We start from the raw sequence: 14,859 nt of genomic DNA, 5'->3' as shown, positions 1-14,859 counted from the left end.
TTTCCTCCCCAAGCACAACCAAAACGTATCCATTCTTTCATCATCAACCCTTTATCTGGCATTCGCTTCACCTGTCTGTCCCCAATTCAATGCATCCTAATGGCACGCCAAGACTTATAGTCTTCTCTGACTGCTCCAAATTGACCACATCACTCCCATACCCTCAAAAGTCCACTTTAAATTACTCAACCTCATCTACAAAGACCTCAACATCACAGCCTCTTCATACACCTCAAACCTCATCTTGAAATACTCTGTCTCAGGTCGACTTAGATCCCACACATCTCATTCCTGAATACAAGACACCTCCAATTGCTACCACATATGTGCTACACTACCGTGGCTGATCACTCTCCACAAGTCTTCAAAAATTCTCTCTAAAAACCCACCACTGTATTACAGCCTATCCTACACCCACTGGTACACCCCCGATTCTGTCCCAACCATACTCTGAGCCAAACTCTTGCATATTCTGCTTTTCCCACTGTCAGGCGCTGGGAACCACCGTGGCGCCTTACAAATCCCAACAATAATATTATGTTTGCAATAAAAGTCATTTTTATTTATAATGCAACTGGTGGTGCCACAACGTGCAGTCTCCTTTTGTATTATATGAATCCTTGTAAGCATGTGCACACCTTTATTGTCTGGTGAAGGGCACTTACTAATCATAACTAGGGCTTCCTCAACTCATAAAAAGGACCTGCATGTGTCATACTTTATTGGATTTTGTGAGAGCTCTTAAGCTGGACATAAGCAGACCTATTTAGCCAACCAATCCTGAAAGACTCGGCCATTCTGGATCCAAGTGATCCCCACTGGTTCAGTCGGATGACGACCACATACATGGTCAGTAGTCATCATCCAACTGAATTTACCATCCATCTTCTAGACCTACATGTCTCAGTCACATGTAAATTGGGATCAGTGATCTTATACACAATGTACAGCAAAGTCTAAGGCTGGGTACACACTGGAGGGTTTTCATCCAATAATCGGGCAAGTCAGCCGACATATGACCGTTCGGTCGGAAGTCATGTTAGGGTGTCTAGTGACACGATTGTCGATAGTCGCTTCAAAGGGTCGATTGTCAGCTCATTTGTTTGGTCGTAGTTTTTAATATTTTCCGACCGATCACGTAGGGTGTGTGCACTCATACTCATGATCTCCATAGAGTTTACAGAGTCGTGTTCTTTTCAGCCGATGTTAGCAATGAATGTCCCAGTGAATAAATGTAAAGTGTTGTAGAAGGAATAATTTATTTGTTCGTTCTGAGACAGAATGTTTCGTTTCAGAGTCACAGAAGCTAACAAAATTTGTTAGGGCATGTGGATAGCAAGAACAAGAGGTTTTAATCAGTGTGACACTGTGACAATAATGAATGAATGAATATTGTGCTGTCATTCTCTGAAGACTAGAAGACCAGATGAAGGACCAGATGAAGAGCACAGATCTGAAGGTAAATCGTGTCAGTGTACATGGATGAATCGCCAGACTGATCGGAACTTCAGTCGTAGGTACAATTGTTTGAGATAACACGTCAGTCTGAAAATTCTTCAGTGTGTACCCTGCCTAAAACGACCTCAATGACCACTGAAATTGCATAGTGTACATGCACCTTTAAAAAAAAGGTAACAATATGCAACTGGTATTGTGTACTAAAGTGCTATTGTAAACTAAACAAATCTGATGTAATTATCTTTGGTTTTCAAATTTGCCGATAATTTAATTATGATTCTTATATTATTAACCATACTATTTTAACATTGGTGTGTCATGACGTCTGTATCAGCTGGAACAAAAATGTTGGAAACCAAGGAGGTAGGGGATGAGGAAGGGTGCAGTATCACAGGGGCAGAGGGGGTCAGGAATGAGGTTAAGAAGGAAGGATAAACAGATTAAACTTCAGTATTAACCCAAGGTAATAAATAATAAACTGTATGGAAGACTGATTCATATTACAATCCGTGTCCATGCTGTTGGAATATTTGCTGGCTCTACACTTTACGATCACCATGGAGGGACAATGAGGAAGGGCAGTGGAGATTGAGAGGGATGAAGGTTATACAGGAAGGACAGGAGACTGGAAGGTGACAGTTGAGGGGATGCAGGTTACATAGGAGGGGTGCAAGGGTGGAGGTAGAGGACTCACTTTACACAAAAGAGGATGTAGGTTACACAGGAGTTGCATGAGGGTGGGGTGCAGGAAGGGGGGGGGGTTCATGCTAAACAGAAGGGGACTGGGATGAGGGTGGGGAGCAGGTTACAAAGAAAGCAAGTGAGGGTGGGATTGCAGCTCAGACAGTAGGGGGGGTAAAGGGGTGCAGAGGGGGTAAGGATTGGGGTGGACTGTTACAAGGCAGAGGGGATAAGGATGAGGGGAATGGTACAGGGCAGAGGGGATAAGGATGAAGGGAATGGTACAGGGCAGAGGGGATAAGGATGAAGGGAATGGTACAGGGCAGGGGGGGTAAGGATGGGGGGAATGGTACAGGGCAGGGGGGGGTAAGGATGGGGGGAATGGTACAGGGCAGATGGGGTAAGGATTGAGGTAAGGGTACATGGCAGAGGGGGTAAGGATGGGGGAATGGTACAGGGCAGAGGGGCGTCAGGTTGTACGGGTGGAGTGGGGGAGGGGTGCAGGTCACACGGATGGGAGGCAGGTTACACGGGTGGGGTGGACAAGGGGCAGGTCACACAGGGGTATAATAAGGGGGCAGGTCACACAGGGGTATAATAAGGGGGCAGGTCACACAGGGGTATAATAAGGGGGCAGGTCACACAGGGGAATAAGGGGGCAGGTCACGGTATTATAGGAGGCTGCTCACACAGGGGGTATTAGAGGGGGTAATACAGGAGGCTGCTCACACATGGGGCATTAGAGGGAGCAGGTCACACGGATGGGGGCAGGTCACACAGGGGTATTAGGGGGGTGTTAGAGGGGGCAGGTCACACAGGTGTATTAGGGGGGTATTACAGGAGGCTGCTCACACATGGGGTATTAGAGGGGGCAGGTCACACGGATGGGGGGGCAGGTCACACAGGGGTATTAGAGGGGGTATTAGAGGGGGTAATACAGGAAGCTGATCACACATGGGGTATTAGAGGGGGCAGGTCACACAGGGGTATTAGAGGGGGCAGGTCACACATGGAACAACAGCCGCCGTGTGATTGTTTCCCAGTCCCCTCCTCCCTGCCCTCCACACGGACCAATCACCCGGCGCCTTATATCCCATCCAGGGCCCGGGGCGGCCCCTACGTGCACCCTACGGGGTCCCAGGGCCCATCCTGCGGAGCCCGGGAGCTCTCCCGCGTCCCCCGCCATCCTTCTTACCTCAGCATCCAGTGTGGCCATGGCTCCGACCCCGAGCGTAGCCCCGCCCTGCCGCCTGTGACGACACGGCCCCGCCCACTCTCTTTTACAAACCTATTCTCAGTCTCCTGTGGATTGAGGGGGATATGAGGATCTGGCGCATGCGCAGGACACGGCAGCTCTCCGTACAGCAGTATGGCGCCTCCCTTTGCATGACGATTCATGGCGGCGCTCTCTACCTCATCGTCCGTACACAACTGGTAGCTGTAGTTTCTTTTTGTCTGGAGCCAATAAGTGGGTGGTTACCTCAGGTCTGGACTGGTTCCAGGCTGTATGTGAGGAATGGCTACCTCAGAGAGAAGCAACCTGTATCCCTCCAGTTGTGCTGGGAGTTGTAGTACCACACAAGGAGGTAATACACAGGTTCATCTCTGGACCTGATACATGGTGGTTAGAAGATTAGTATAAATATATATATTTAATTCAATTGTAGTTTTCAGAGTGGGTGGGGGATTCTTTCTGTTAAGACCACTTTCATAAGGACTATTGATCTACCCCAAACTGCATCTAATAACAAAATCTGTGTTTTTCTAAAAATAAAAAAAATATGTTATATAGTTGTGAAAGTGGGTAGGATATTAGATCTTAAATTTTTTAATATTTTTATTATTTAGTCAGCGAGACATTTTGGAGTCACAACAGTCTCTAGTAGGTCTCCCCTATCGCCCACATAATAGTAACTGGTAACCAGCTATTCTGTTGGATGTAGTTGTGTGATTAGGGCAGAGGGGCTCAAACCCAGTTCTCAAGGGCTCCCAGCAGTTCATGGTTTCAGGATTTCTGTATTCATGCAGAGGTGAGTTCATTTTGATTAAAAAAGTTATTTATTGTATAAAGGTACGAAAAACATACAATACATTACACTGAAGTGTAAGCACAATACACCTGGAACATAATCAGACTTTAGTACATTATAAGACATAAGGTACAAGATGTGACATCATACACTATACATCAGGTGCTGCACTAACCATGCGTCACAACACAACAGTAATGGTTGTGGGGGGAGGTAGGTGACGGGGGGGGGGGGGGGGGCACAGGCCTGAAGCTTTGTAGAGAGACAGACACAAATCATCATCATCATCATCTATTTATATAGCGCCACCAATTCCGCAGCGCTGTACAGAGAACTCACACATCAGTCCCTTCCCCATTGGAGCTTACAGTCTAAATTAACTAACATACACACATAGACAGACTAGGGTCTATTTGTTAGCAGCCAATTAACCTACCAGTATGTTTTTGGAGTGTGGGAGGAAACCAGAGCACCTGGAGGAAACCCACGCAAACACAGGGAGAACATACAAACTCCACACAGATAAGGCCATGATCGGGAATTGAGCTCATGACCTAGTGCTGTGAGGCAGAAGTGCTAACCACTGAGCCACCGTGCTGCCCACAAATATAGGGAAGGGTGTATAAATTAAAGACAAAACAGTCCACAAAACTTCACACTGTGATGGAACGGGATGGAGGGGGTAAGGGAGGGGGAGACACCGGCCCAAAGGTTTATTGAAAAACAGACACATGGGGGAGAAGGGGAAGAGGGAGACGGAATCATTCATCTTCCTCTGGACTGTCCATGGTGTTATAGTCCCTTAGCAGGGTGTGGATCAGTCTGCGACAGTCCTGGATGGTCATCGTCTCCCTTTTTAAAAGTAGGAGGTTCCTGGCAGCCATATAGCGTCCTAAAAACAGTCCATAAGGTGCCAGGATTGCCTCAATAGTGTGTGTCCCAGGAAATAATCCATAAAATACCGAATGATATGAAAGGCAAGTCCTGGACACACTGTCCTTAAGTTCCTGTCCTAAGGCATCCAGCAGTGCCTGTGCAGTGGGGCAGTCCCAAAAGATATGCTGAGATGTTTCCCTTCTGGTGATACAGAAGGGACAGTGAGCATACAGGTCCTGGGAGTGCATGAATGTCCTGATAGGCAGACCCCCCCCTGGATATCCATCCATGCAATGTCTGTTTGTCAGTCTCTTAGAGGCCACATTCTCTCAAACATATTTAGATGTAGCAGCAGGGAGCCCTGGAACAGACTCCATAATGTTCTTTTCTCCATCATCCATTCTGGGGGACACTGCTACCACTTAAACAGTTAAGAACTAAACTTGCTGCTGACTCCTCCCCTCTGCGGCCCCACAGACCTCAGTTATGTCTAAGTGCCCCAGGAGTTGGGCTGCGTTTGGTACCGCTTAGCAGTACCTGATGTTTAGTGTTAGATTTTATTAGTTTTTTATTAGTTTTCAAATGAGTGTAGGGGAGGTTTTAATGTTAACATTTTTTTTCCTCATAGATATTTATAATGTAACAAAGTTCCGTTCCTTTAACAAGAAAGAAGGTTGTTTTTTAAAAAAAGAAAGAAAAGAAACTACACGATCTGTGTGGTATTTAGTGACGGTGACAGCGCTGAGCGCCTGACATTACTCTGTCCCGGCGGGTCCGACACTGCCATAAGGCAGAGAGCGCCGCACTCCGTCTGAGGAGATACCAAGTCCCCCGCTGAGGGGGGGGGGGGGGGGGGGGCTTGGATCTCTATAGCCGCAGGAGGTGATGTGGATGCGGAAGGAGTCCCGAGTGAGTGATAGGAGAGGCACAATATGTGCTCACAGGACTGAACTGTCCCAGGTTTTATTTATGACAAAGACGACAGCCGGAGGTAGTGTAAGACCCCCGGCTGCTCAGTGGTAGGTCCCGAGGAGGGGGATTTTCCCGCCTTTTTCTACCTGACAGAACCGGGCAGCGGCTCCATCAGACACGGATCACACACGGATCACACACGGATCAGACACGGATCACACACGGATCACATATGGATCAGACATAGACTGACAGGGCCCCGCTGACCTCTCCCCTCAGGATCCTCTTCAGATTCCTCTGTTGTTAAAAACGCTAAGTACCCCCATAGGGGATATATATATATTTATACATATTTTTATATATATATGTAGGTATAGTGTATGTGTATATATATATATATATGTATATGTATATTTTCTGAGTTCACAACCTGTTCCCCTATTCCCACCCTTACCCTATTGAAATAAGGGCTGGTAACATTTTGTTTAGCGTGCACAAGTTAAATATATTTGCTAAAAGCTATTTTTTTTCTAAAAAAAAAAAAAAAAGAGAGCACAGGAAATTTATATTTAATCTGTGAGAGGAATTATATATATAAAATGTCTGACAAAGGAAAGAGTGTCAGCGTTAAATATTTTTCTTGTTCTTAGGGGGGTATTCAATTGTTAGCGAGACGGGTGAAAATCCAGCGCTCGAAAAAATATTACCGTTAATACGGTAATTTGCGCGTAAATACCGTTACTACGGTAATTTACTCGCTGGATTTCACGAGCTGAAATTCAGCGAGTAATTACCGTATTAACGGTAATGTTTTTCGAGCGCGGGATTTTCACCCGTCTCGCTAACAATTGAATACCCCCCTAAATGTTCTGCTAAACTAGCAGTAGGACAAGTGGACTAAGGGGCTGTGTGCAGAGTGTGATTCGGGAGCCCAGGGCGAGCAGACCCAGGGTGGCCCTTCCGCCGTGGTGGAGGAACCGGTATGGGTTTCCTCTTTGGCACAGTCTGTTTCTATGCTCCCCCAGCTTATCAATAGACAGACAGAGACAAATTTCACTGTAATTGGAGTGGATTCTGGCTCTGCTTCTGCAAATTTCAGCGAAATAATTAAGACTGGGACCTCAGGCGGTTTGGTGCATGACTTGTCTCAGGTCCAGCCTTCTACATCTCAATCTGGACCCGCATGGTCATCCGCCTTGGGGAAGCGTTTGGACATATTGAATAGTTTCTTAGATTCTTCTACACGTTTAGCTCCCAGAGCAAAGCGCCCTCGCCATTCTCATCCTTTGTTACTTTCTGATTCTGACGGTTCATCTGGAGAGGGGGGGCGAGGTAGGAGAGGATTCAGATTCTGTACAATTAGGTAACTGGGATAATAATTCCAGAAACCAAGGGATTCAGGATTTGGTGTTAGCGGTGCGTCAGACCCTTGATCCCATGGAAGAGGATTTAGTTCTTCTCGTCCAGGGTTTATTTAAGCGCAGTAGACCTAAAACTATTTGCTTTCCTACCTCCCCTGAACTTACGGAAATTGCTGAATCTGCCTGGAAACATCCAGATAAGAAGTTTTCAGTCCCTCGTAGATATGCTATGCTTTATCCTCTATAGGAACAGGATGTATCTCGCTGGGAACAGCTACCCAATGTAGATACTCCGGTGGCTAGGCTGGCACATCATACCACCTTGCAAGTTCCAGGCGCAGCGGTTCTCCACTATTCTACTGATCGTAGATTGGAAGGGTTCCTAAAAAATATTTTTCTTTGAGCAGGCTCTTCTTTTAGACCCTTGTTTGCATCCGCGTGGGTGGCTAGAGCTATGGAGTCCTGGGCTGACCAATTAGTAGCAGGTTTACAGGATACGGAATTCCTTCCTTTAGCCCTTCATTTAAAGAGGCTTCTGGTTATCTCTATGAGGCAGCCCAGAATGCAGTCTCTGCTTCAGCAGTGGCAGCTAGAAGAACGCTTTGGCTTCATTCATGGAATGCGGACTTGTAATCTAAAAGATCTTTGGAGGCGTTACCTTTTTCAGGGTCCATCCTATTCGGTTCTGAATTAGATGATATGATCAGTCAGACTACTGGAGGTAAAACTACTTTCCTAACAGCTAATTCTTCTAAACCCAGAATTCCACGCTTCAATTCCTTTCGACAGCCCTTTCGTGGTAGCTCAATTTCAAGAGGACAGTCCTCCATTAGGGGTAAGCCAATCGCTCTTAGAGGTCAATCTCAGAAAGGAAGGGGTTTTTACTCTAAGAGGCGTCCATCGTCCAAGACATCAGATAAACCTTCCGCATGAAGTGATTCCTCCTCTCCTAGCGGCTGCGGGGGTGGGGGGTTCGACTTCAACTATTCAAAGATCAGTGGACAGCTTCCACCAAGGATGTTTGGATATTGGGAATAATTTCCAGAGGTTATTTCCTAGACATTATTGGCCCTACCCCCCAACGTTTTTTCCAGACTCAGTTGCCTCAAGATTGCATCAAGAGAAATGCGATGTTACAATCGATCGCTTCTCTTCTTTCCGCCGGCGTTATTTGCAAGGTTCCGGAAAGTCAAAGAGGCAAGGGGTTTTACTCAAACCTATTCTTGGCTCCCAAACAAGACAGTTCGTTTCAGCCAACTCTGAACCTCAAAAATCTAAATCTTCACCTTCGGGTAACCAAATTCCGTATGGAATCAATCCGCTCAGTGATAAACGGTTTGGAACCTCTGGAGTTTCTTGCATCGATAGACATTCAAGACGCATACCTACATGTCCCTATTTGGGAGGGACATCAGTCTCTTCTTAATTTTTCGATAGTGAGCTCTCATTTTCAATTTCGGGCTCTTACCTTCGGTTACGTGCTCAAGGAATAAACGTAATCCTATATCTGGATGATTTACTAATAAAGGCTCCATCGTATCAGCTCCTGTCTCAACATCTTACCTTGTCCCTGACTTTTCTGCAACGAACACGGATGGATAATCAATTATCAAAAGTCTCATCTACAGGCCTCTCAGAGAATTGTCTTCCTGGGACATTTGATGGACACGTCTCTTCAAAAGATTTTTCTTCCAGAGCAAAAGATTTGCTTAATTCAGAACTCTGTTCAGCTACTCCTGAACCATCCTCAACCTTCAATAAAATTGGGCATGCGGATTCTAGGATTGATGGTGTCAGCATTCGAAACTCTTCTCTACGGTCGATTCCACTCTCGGGCCTTCCAGTGGAATCTTTTGGGTCAGTGGTCAGGATCACACCTACATCTGGAATCTCAGAGAATTCATCTTTCCAAAAAGATTTGCGATTCTCTGGGTTGGTGGCTTGTTCGGGATCATCTAAGGATAGGCAGATCCTTTGTTCTATTAAACTGGGTCATAGTGACTACAGATGCAAGTCTGCAAGGATGGGGAGCAGTGGTTCTCCATCTCCGACTACAAGGACTTTGGTCCAGCAGGGAGGCTCTTCTTCCAATCAACATTCTGGAATTACGATAACAAAAGAGGGGTTGCGCAGAAATCACCTAATCTGACATTTAATGTAACACTGCGTTCCCTCCCTTTTGCTGTTATTTTAGTTAGTTAGACTTGCCCAATTTTTTCTTGGGACTTTAGTATTAACTGAGGTGGATGGGATTGCAGAGGGGAGGTGTCAGCAGCAAGTTTAGTTCTTAACTGCTTAAGTGCAAACTCCAACGCCCTCAGACAACCCCAAGGTAGCAGTGTCCCCCAGATGGACTCGGAGAAAGAGATTTAACGTAAGTACAAAAATCCTCTTATCATTTATTTATATAGCGCCACTAATTCCGCAGCGCTGTACAGTGAACTCATTCACATCAGTCCCTGCACCATTGGGGCTTACAATCTAAATCCTCTAATTTACACACACAGACCGAGAGAGACTAAAGGCAATTTATTAGCAGTCAATTAACCTACCAGTAAGTTTTTGGAGTGTGGGAGGAAACCGGAGCACCTGGAGGAAACCCACGCAAACACGGGGAGAACATACAAACTCCACACAGATAAGGCCATGTTCCTGGTATCAAACTCATGACCCCAGTGCTGTGAGGCAGAAGTGCTAACCACTGAGCCACCGTGCTGCCCACAGATAGCTAAGCTCTGATGAGCTTGTGGATAGTTTTTGGCTTCCTAAAATCTGGTTTAAGTCTCTCAAGATGGTGTTGCCTCATAAATTGTCCAACATCCAGGTAAAACCAAGGTGTAGTCCAGTTGTAAGGGAAGGAGCTGTCCCACTTGTCCCAACCAAGGATCCTCCAAAGAGGCAGCAGGAAGAAGTGAGACATGGACTTCCCAGCAAACACGTGTTCTTTTCAAAGACTTGCCGATATAGTTAGAAACAGAAGGCTCGCAGCATGGTGGGGATATCCGGTATCCATTTTCCAGCTTTGAAAGGCTCCTTGTACATAACTGCCCGCTTCATTATGTCCATTTTGGTGCCCCAGATGAAGTGGAAGACTGTCTTCGTCATGGTCTTGCAGACAGCAGCAAGAGGTGACCAAACTTGGGCCGTGTACTGCAGAACGGGAAGGATCTCGTTGGGCAGCACCAGTGCTTTCCCTTCGATGTTGCGGACTCTGAGGCTCCACAAACCAATTTTCTGCCTGACTGTCGTCAGTCTCTCTTCCCAACACTTCAAGGCCTCCTCCTCTCCACCAAACCAAACTCCAAGAATCTTAATGAAGTCTGACTTGATTGTGAAGGGGAATGTTGCAGTTGGACTCTTGTCTGTCTCGGTGCAGTAATGCCTCTTATCTCTGGATTCTGTCTGCACATCGCAAAGACGTCTATACAACAAATAAAAAAGGAGAGGTGAAAGAGGGCAGCCTTGTCTGACCCCAGACATGACAGAAAAGGGGTCAGTCTACCAGCCGTTTACCAACACTGAGCTTATGTCAAGGTACATCAGGTTAACATATAAACAAAACATTTCTCCCAAACCAAACCTGCGCACTGCCCTACGTATATACTGCACAGGTGTGTTCATTATCCTTGTTTCTGCAGACAGAAATCCTGAAAACATGACTTGTTGGTACCTCTTGAGACTGGGTTTGAACACCTCTGTATTAGGGTATTGGAGACCTGCGTAGTGTATTCACTGCCTTTCCCTGTCCAGTGTAATACTGAGAGAATTTATAAAGCTGGGTACACACCTATATAATCTAACTTCAGGTGCAATTTCTGTAACAATTTAGACTGAAAGTCCCGATGAGCAGCCGATCCATATGTACACACCTACACGATTTACCTTCAGATCTGTGATCTTCATCTCTCATAACCATCTGCTGAGAAGATTGTGGCTCTTGGGACCCGGACTAATCAAAGGACTGTCCATTTAATTCTGCCCTGTCCCAGGCATACAGACTATAATACGTAAGTTTTATTCTTTGTCATTTCATCCCATTTGCTTTTACAACTGTATTGCATTAATTTTTTTGCATGTAATTGCTTTATATGTTTTTTATTATTTCCAAATGCCCTGTACCTTTGTATATTAATTTATTTTTATTTGTATTCTTAACATTTATTTATATAGCACCACTAATTCCACAGCGCTGTACAGAGAACTCATTCACATCAGTCCCTGCCCCATTGGGCTTACAGTCTAAATACACACACACGCACACACTCTGTACTCATGACCCCCGTGCTGTAAGGCAGAAGTGCTAACTACTTAGCCACCGTGCTGCCTAAAGTGTAATATGTTTTGTCCTTGATACATAATAAATCTATTAGCTGTTTATAAAAAGTATTATATGTGTAACAAGGAGCCAAAAGGTGTGCCAGCTGTTACATTTGTATCTTGGGGTCCTTTTGCCGTGATCCAGTAGGTGGTGGCAGATCATTGTTGTGTATGGGTGTGAGAAGACTGTTTGGGGGCGTTTCAGCAAATCTAGTGAGTGAAAGATTGAGTATTGGAATCCTGTGTAACCTCATACAGAGAAACTATCGGCAGAAATATTGAACAGATGGTTGTGAGTGCGTTCACACTTCCACATGAGCCCGACATCGTTTCATCGCTGATCGTGATTTTTAGGACGTTTAGGAAACCAAATCAACAGGTTCGATGTGCATTGGTACGATAACAAATGATGGTCGGAGCGTACACAGTCCTGCAAATATCTGACCAAACGGTTGTGAATGGTGTGATCTGCACTATATTTGCATCAGTGTGTAGCCAGCCTTTGTAATGGTATTACCTTACTAATGTGTGTGCACAGCTCATTATAAACTCACAGGGTTTCATGTAGCGTTGGATGTATGCATATATTTTTTGCAGAAAGCATTAATTTAAATCTACAGAAATACGTACACTTACGTCTGTATGCAGATTTGCAATTATCTGGCACTTACGGCTCCTTTTGCTTAGAGAAGCAGACCGGGAGAGGGTGCAAACATATGAGTACAGTAAGGGCCTGTTCTAGTAAATGTGTCAGAAATATCTACTATATATTCTACGTATCTCTTGTGGGTGCTCACCCCTGGTGCAGAATATTCACTGATTATGGCAATGATTAGCAGCATTAGACAGACTCCTTCTGATAGGCTGGTAGTGGGTTTCCCTCTCCAGCATATTGTGCTCAATTTGTTTGCATTGTTATAATAATTTTGTGTTCCCATTTCTGACTCTTTAGTTTTACAAGCATTGTGCCAGTGAAGCAGGTCATTCCCATTGCATTCATGTATGATAAAGCAACAGGTGTGGGGGTGTTTGTAAGTAATGACTATTTAATTGCTTAAGTGCAATTGGCACATTTTCTCTCCTAACACTACAATCACACACTATAAGAAAAAATATTTTTTTCAATAGATATACTAAAGAAATATTGGCTTTCACAAACAGAATATTGTGCTTCTTGGGGTACTGCTATTGGCGCATTTTGCTACTAACAATGCAACTTTGGGAAATACTTTAACACTTACACTTTAGAAATAATTTATTTTCTTAAAGCTGTAATCAAGAAATAACCACAAATTATTAAACATTAAAAAAAGGTATTTTCGTACATGTATTACATGGCTTTTACTTATTTAGGGGTATATTTATAAGTGCGAAAAAGTGGAGATGTTGCCTATAGCAACCAATCAGATTCTAGCTGTCATTTTGTAGAATGCGCTAAATAAATAACTAGAATCTGATTGGTTGCTATAGGCAACATCTCCACTTTTTCAAACCCGCAGTTTAGTAAATATACGCCTTAGAGTCATAACATTATAAAACAGTGTAAATTTAACGTTTGAAAATCTGACACACAGTACACCAGAAAGATATATACATAATTGACTGGTTCTTTGTAGTATGTCTTACGTCATTAATTGTTGTAATTGCGTCACACAGATCTTGAACCTTGTAAAGCGCTAGTGTAAAGCTGGGTACACACTACAGGGTTTTCGTCCAGTAATCGGCTAAATCAGCCGACATACGACCTCTCGTTCAAAAGTCGGGGCAGTGTGTGCAGTGACACGATGGTTGAAATTCTGCCCAAATGGACGATTGTTGCCTCATTTGGTTGGTCGTACCGTTTAATATTTTCGTTCCAATCTCGTTTCCGCTGTGTAGTGTGTATAAACTTCCAACCGTTCCACAACAGTGAGTACGAAATTACAATCATTGCTCACGACAACATGGCTGTAAAAATAAATGTAAGAGGCAAGTAAATGTAAAAGAGACGGGCAGTTTGTATGAAAAATCATGAGGCACAGTATGCAAGTAGACATGTGAAAGCTGGTTTGCCCGTACCTAATCCAAAGATTAATGAAGAAATCTGCAAAATATATTTATTTTTGTAATAAACCACATACCATCAAGTACATAAACCCCCTCCGGTTCTCTTCACCACCAGCGCAGAACATTACATAGTAATTCTCCACACGTGTCCAGCGACAGCATCCCCCTGTTAGCCACAACTACTCTGCAGCTACGTTCTGCGCTAGGGTACTTTAACAATCCGTCTTGAGAGCAGTAGGCACAGCCACACTGGTCTTAAATGTGGTTTGTCAGTTGGTTGTAAGCATTACGCTGCTCGCCTGCTGATTGGCTACAGGCTCTGGCTTCTCACTCTCTGATTGGCCCAATACAGAATGTGGTCATGCAGCCTTCCCAGGTTGCGGGGCCCTCCGTTGAATTTCCCCGGTACCCCGGTCTGTGCTCCAGGCAGGAGAGGGGTTTCTAGAGACCAGGAAACTCCCCCTGGGTGCGTGCCTGCCAAACAGATCACTCCCTCACACTCAGATTCAGGCTACGTGTGCATGCTCCATTACTTGTCCCCCCTTAACTCCTTTCTCCATAACATCTGTTGCTAATGAATGGCCTGTTGTGTATCACTCACCTCATCACTCAAGGAACACTCATTTGCTTCTTTAGGAGGAGAACACTCCATTCCAGCCAGAGATTTCTGGAAATATTTACAAGTGAGACGTTACATTTAGTCTATCAATGTCTACAGTGATATCGTGAGGGCCGTCCTAGAGACTTGTGTGTTGATGACAATTGGCAGAGATGTCCAAGTTTAGTCCTCAAGGGCTACCAACAGTTCATGTTTTCAGGATTTCTTTAATCATGCACAAGTGAGTTAATCTATTTGGCTGGGTTAGTAATTATCCTACCTGTTTCTACAGACAGAAATCCTGAAAACATGATCTGCTGGTAGCCCTTGAGGACTGTACTTGGACACCTCTGACATCGCCTAGTAGAAAGACTTGGACACCCACGAAACACAGCTGCAGCCTTTCAATCTATCCATAAGAGATCTATTAGTATACGTACCGTGGAGTTGAATTACCAATGTCCCACATTGCCCCACCAGCTGTATCCTAATCTCATGCTGGATTATATTTAAGGAAATATATGCAAAGAAATACAAAACAATAGCAATAACTTAAACAGCCACAGGGTGGCTTAGTCCG

At 44.7% G+C, this 14,859-nt stretch overlaps 2 protein-coding genes across 4 annotated transcripts in view; one reads left to right on the top strand and one right to left on the bottom strand.

Annotated features, from left to right (window-relative positions):
* The window catches only part of EHMT1 (euchromatic histone lysine methyltransferase 1), a 72,814-nt gene extending 69,408 nt beyond the window's left edge, over positions 1–3,406 (bottom strand). The window contains exon 1 of the mRNA XM_075185771.1: positions 3,335–3,406. Within this exon, the coding sequence (XP_075041872.1) occupies positions 3,335–3,355 (21 nt within the window). The 5' untranslated portion in view covers positions 3,356–3,406. The remainder of the gene's footprint in view (positions 1–3,334) is intronic.
* An 85-nt stretch (positions 3,407–3,491) lies between these two features.
* LOC142101343 (uncharacterized) overlaps positions 3,492–14,859 on the top strand; it is a 196,831-nt gene continuing 185,463 nt past the window's right edge. For 2 of the 3 annotated variants that reach the window (XM_075185758.1, XM_075185757.1), the window contains exons 1-2: positions 3,492–3,725; positions 11,148–11,325. The gene's annotated coding sequence lies outside the window, so the exon portion shown is untranslated. The remainder of the gene's footprint in view (positions 3,726–11,147; positions 11,326–14,859) is intronic. The other variant, XM_075185761.1, reaches the window with a different exon arrangement.

Source organism: Mixophyes fleayi, chromosome 9, assembly GCF_038048845.1.
Source record: "Mixophyes fleayi isolate aMixFle1 chromosome 9, aMixFle1.hap1, whole genome shotgun sequence".
Lineage (NCBI taxonomy): Eukaryota > Metazoa > Chordata > Amphibia > Anura > Limnodynastidae > Mixophyes > Mixophyes fleayi.
The sequence above is the reverse complement of the archived record's forward strand: the minus strand, read 5'-3'. Positions and strand labels throughout refer to the sequence as shown.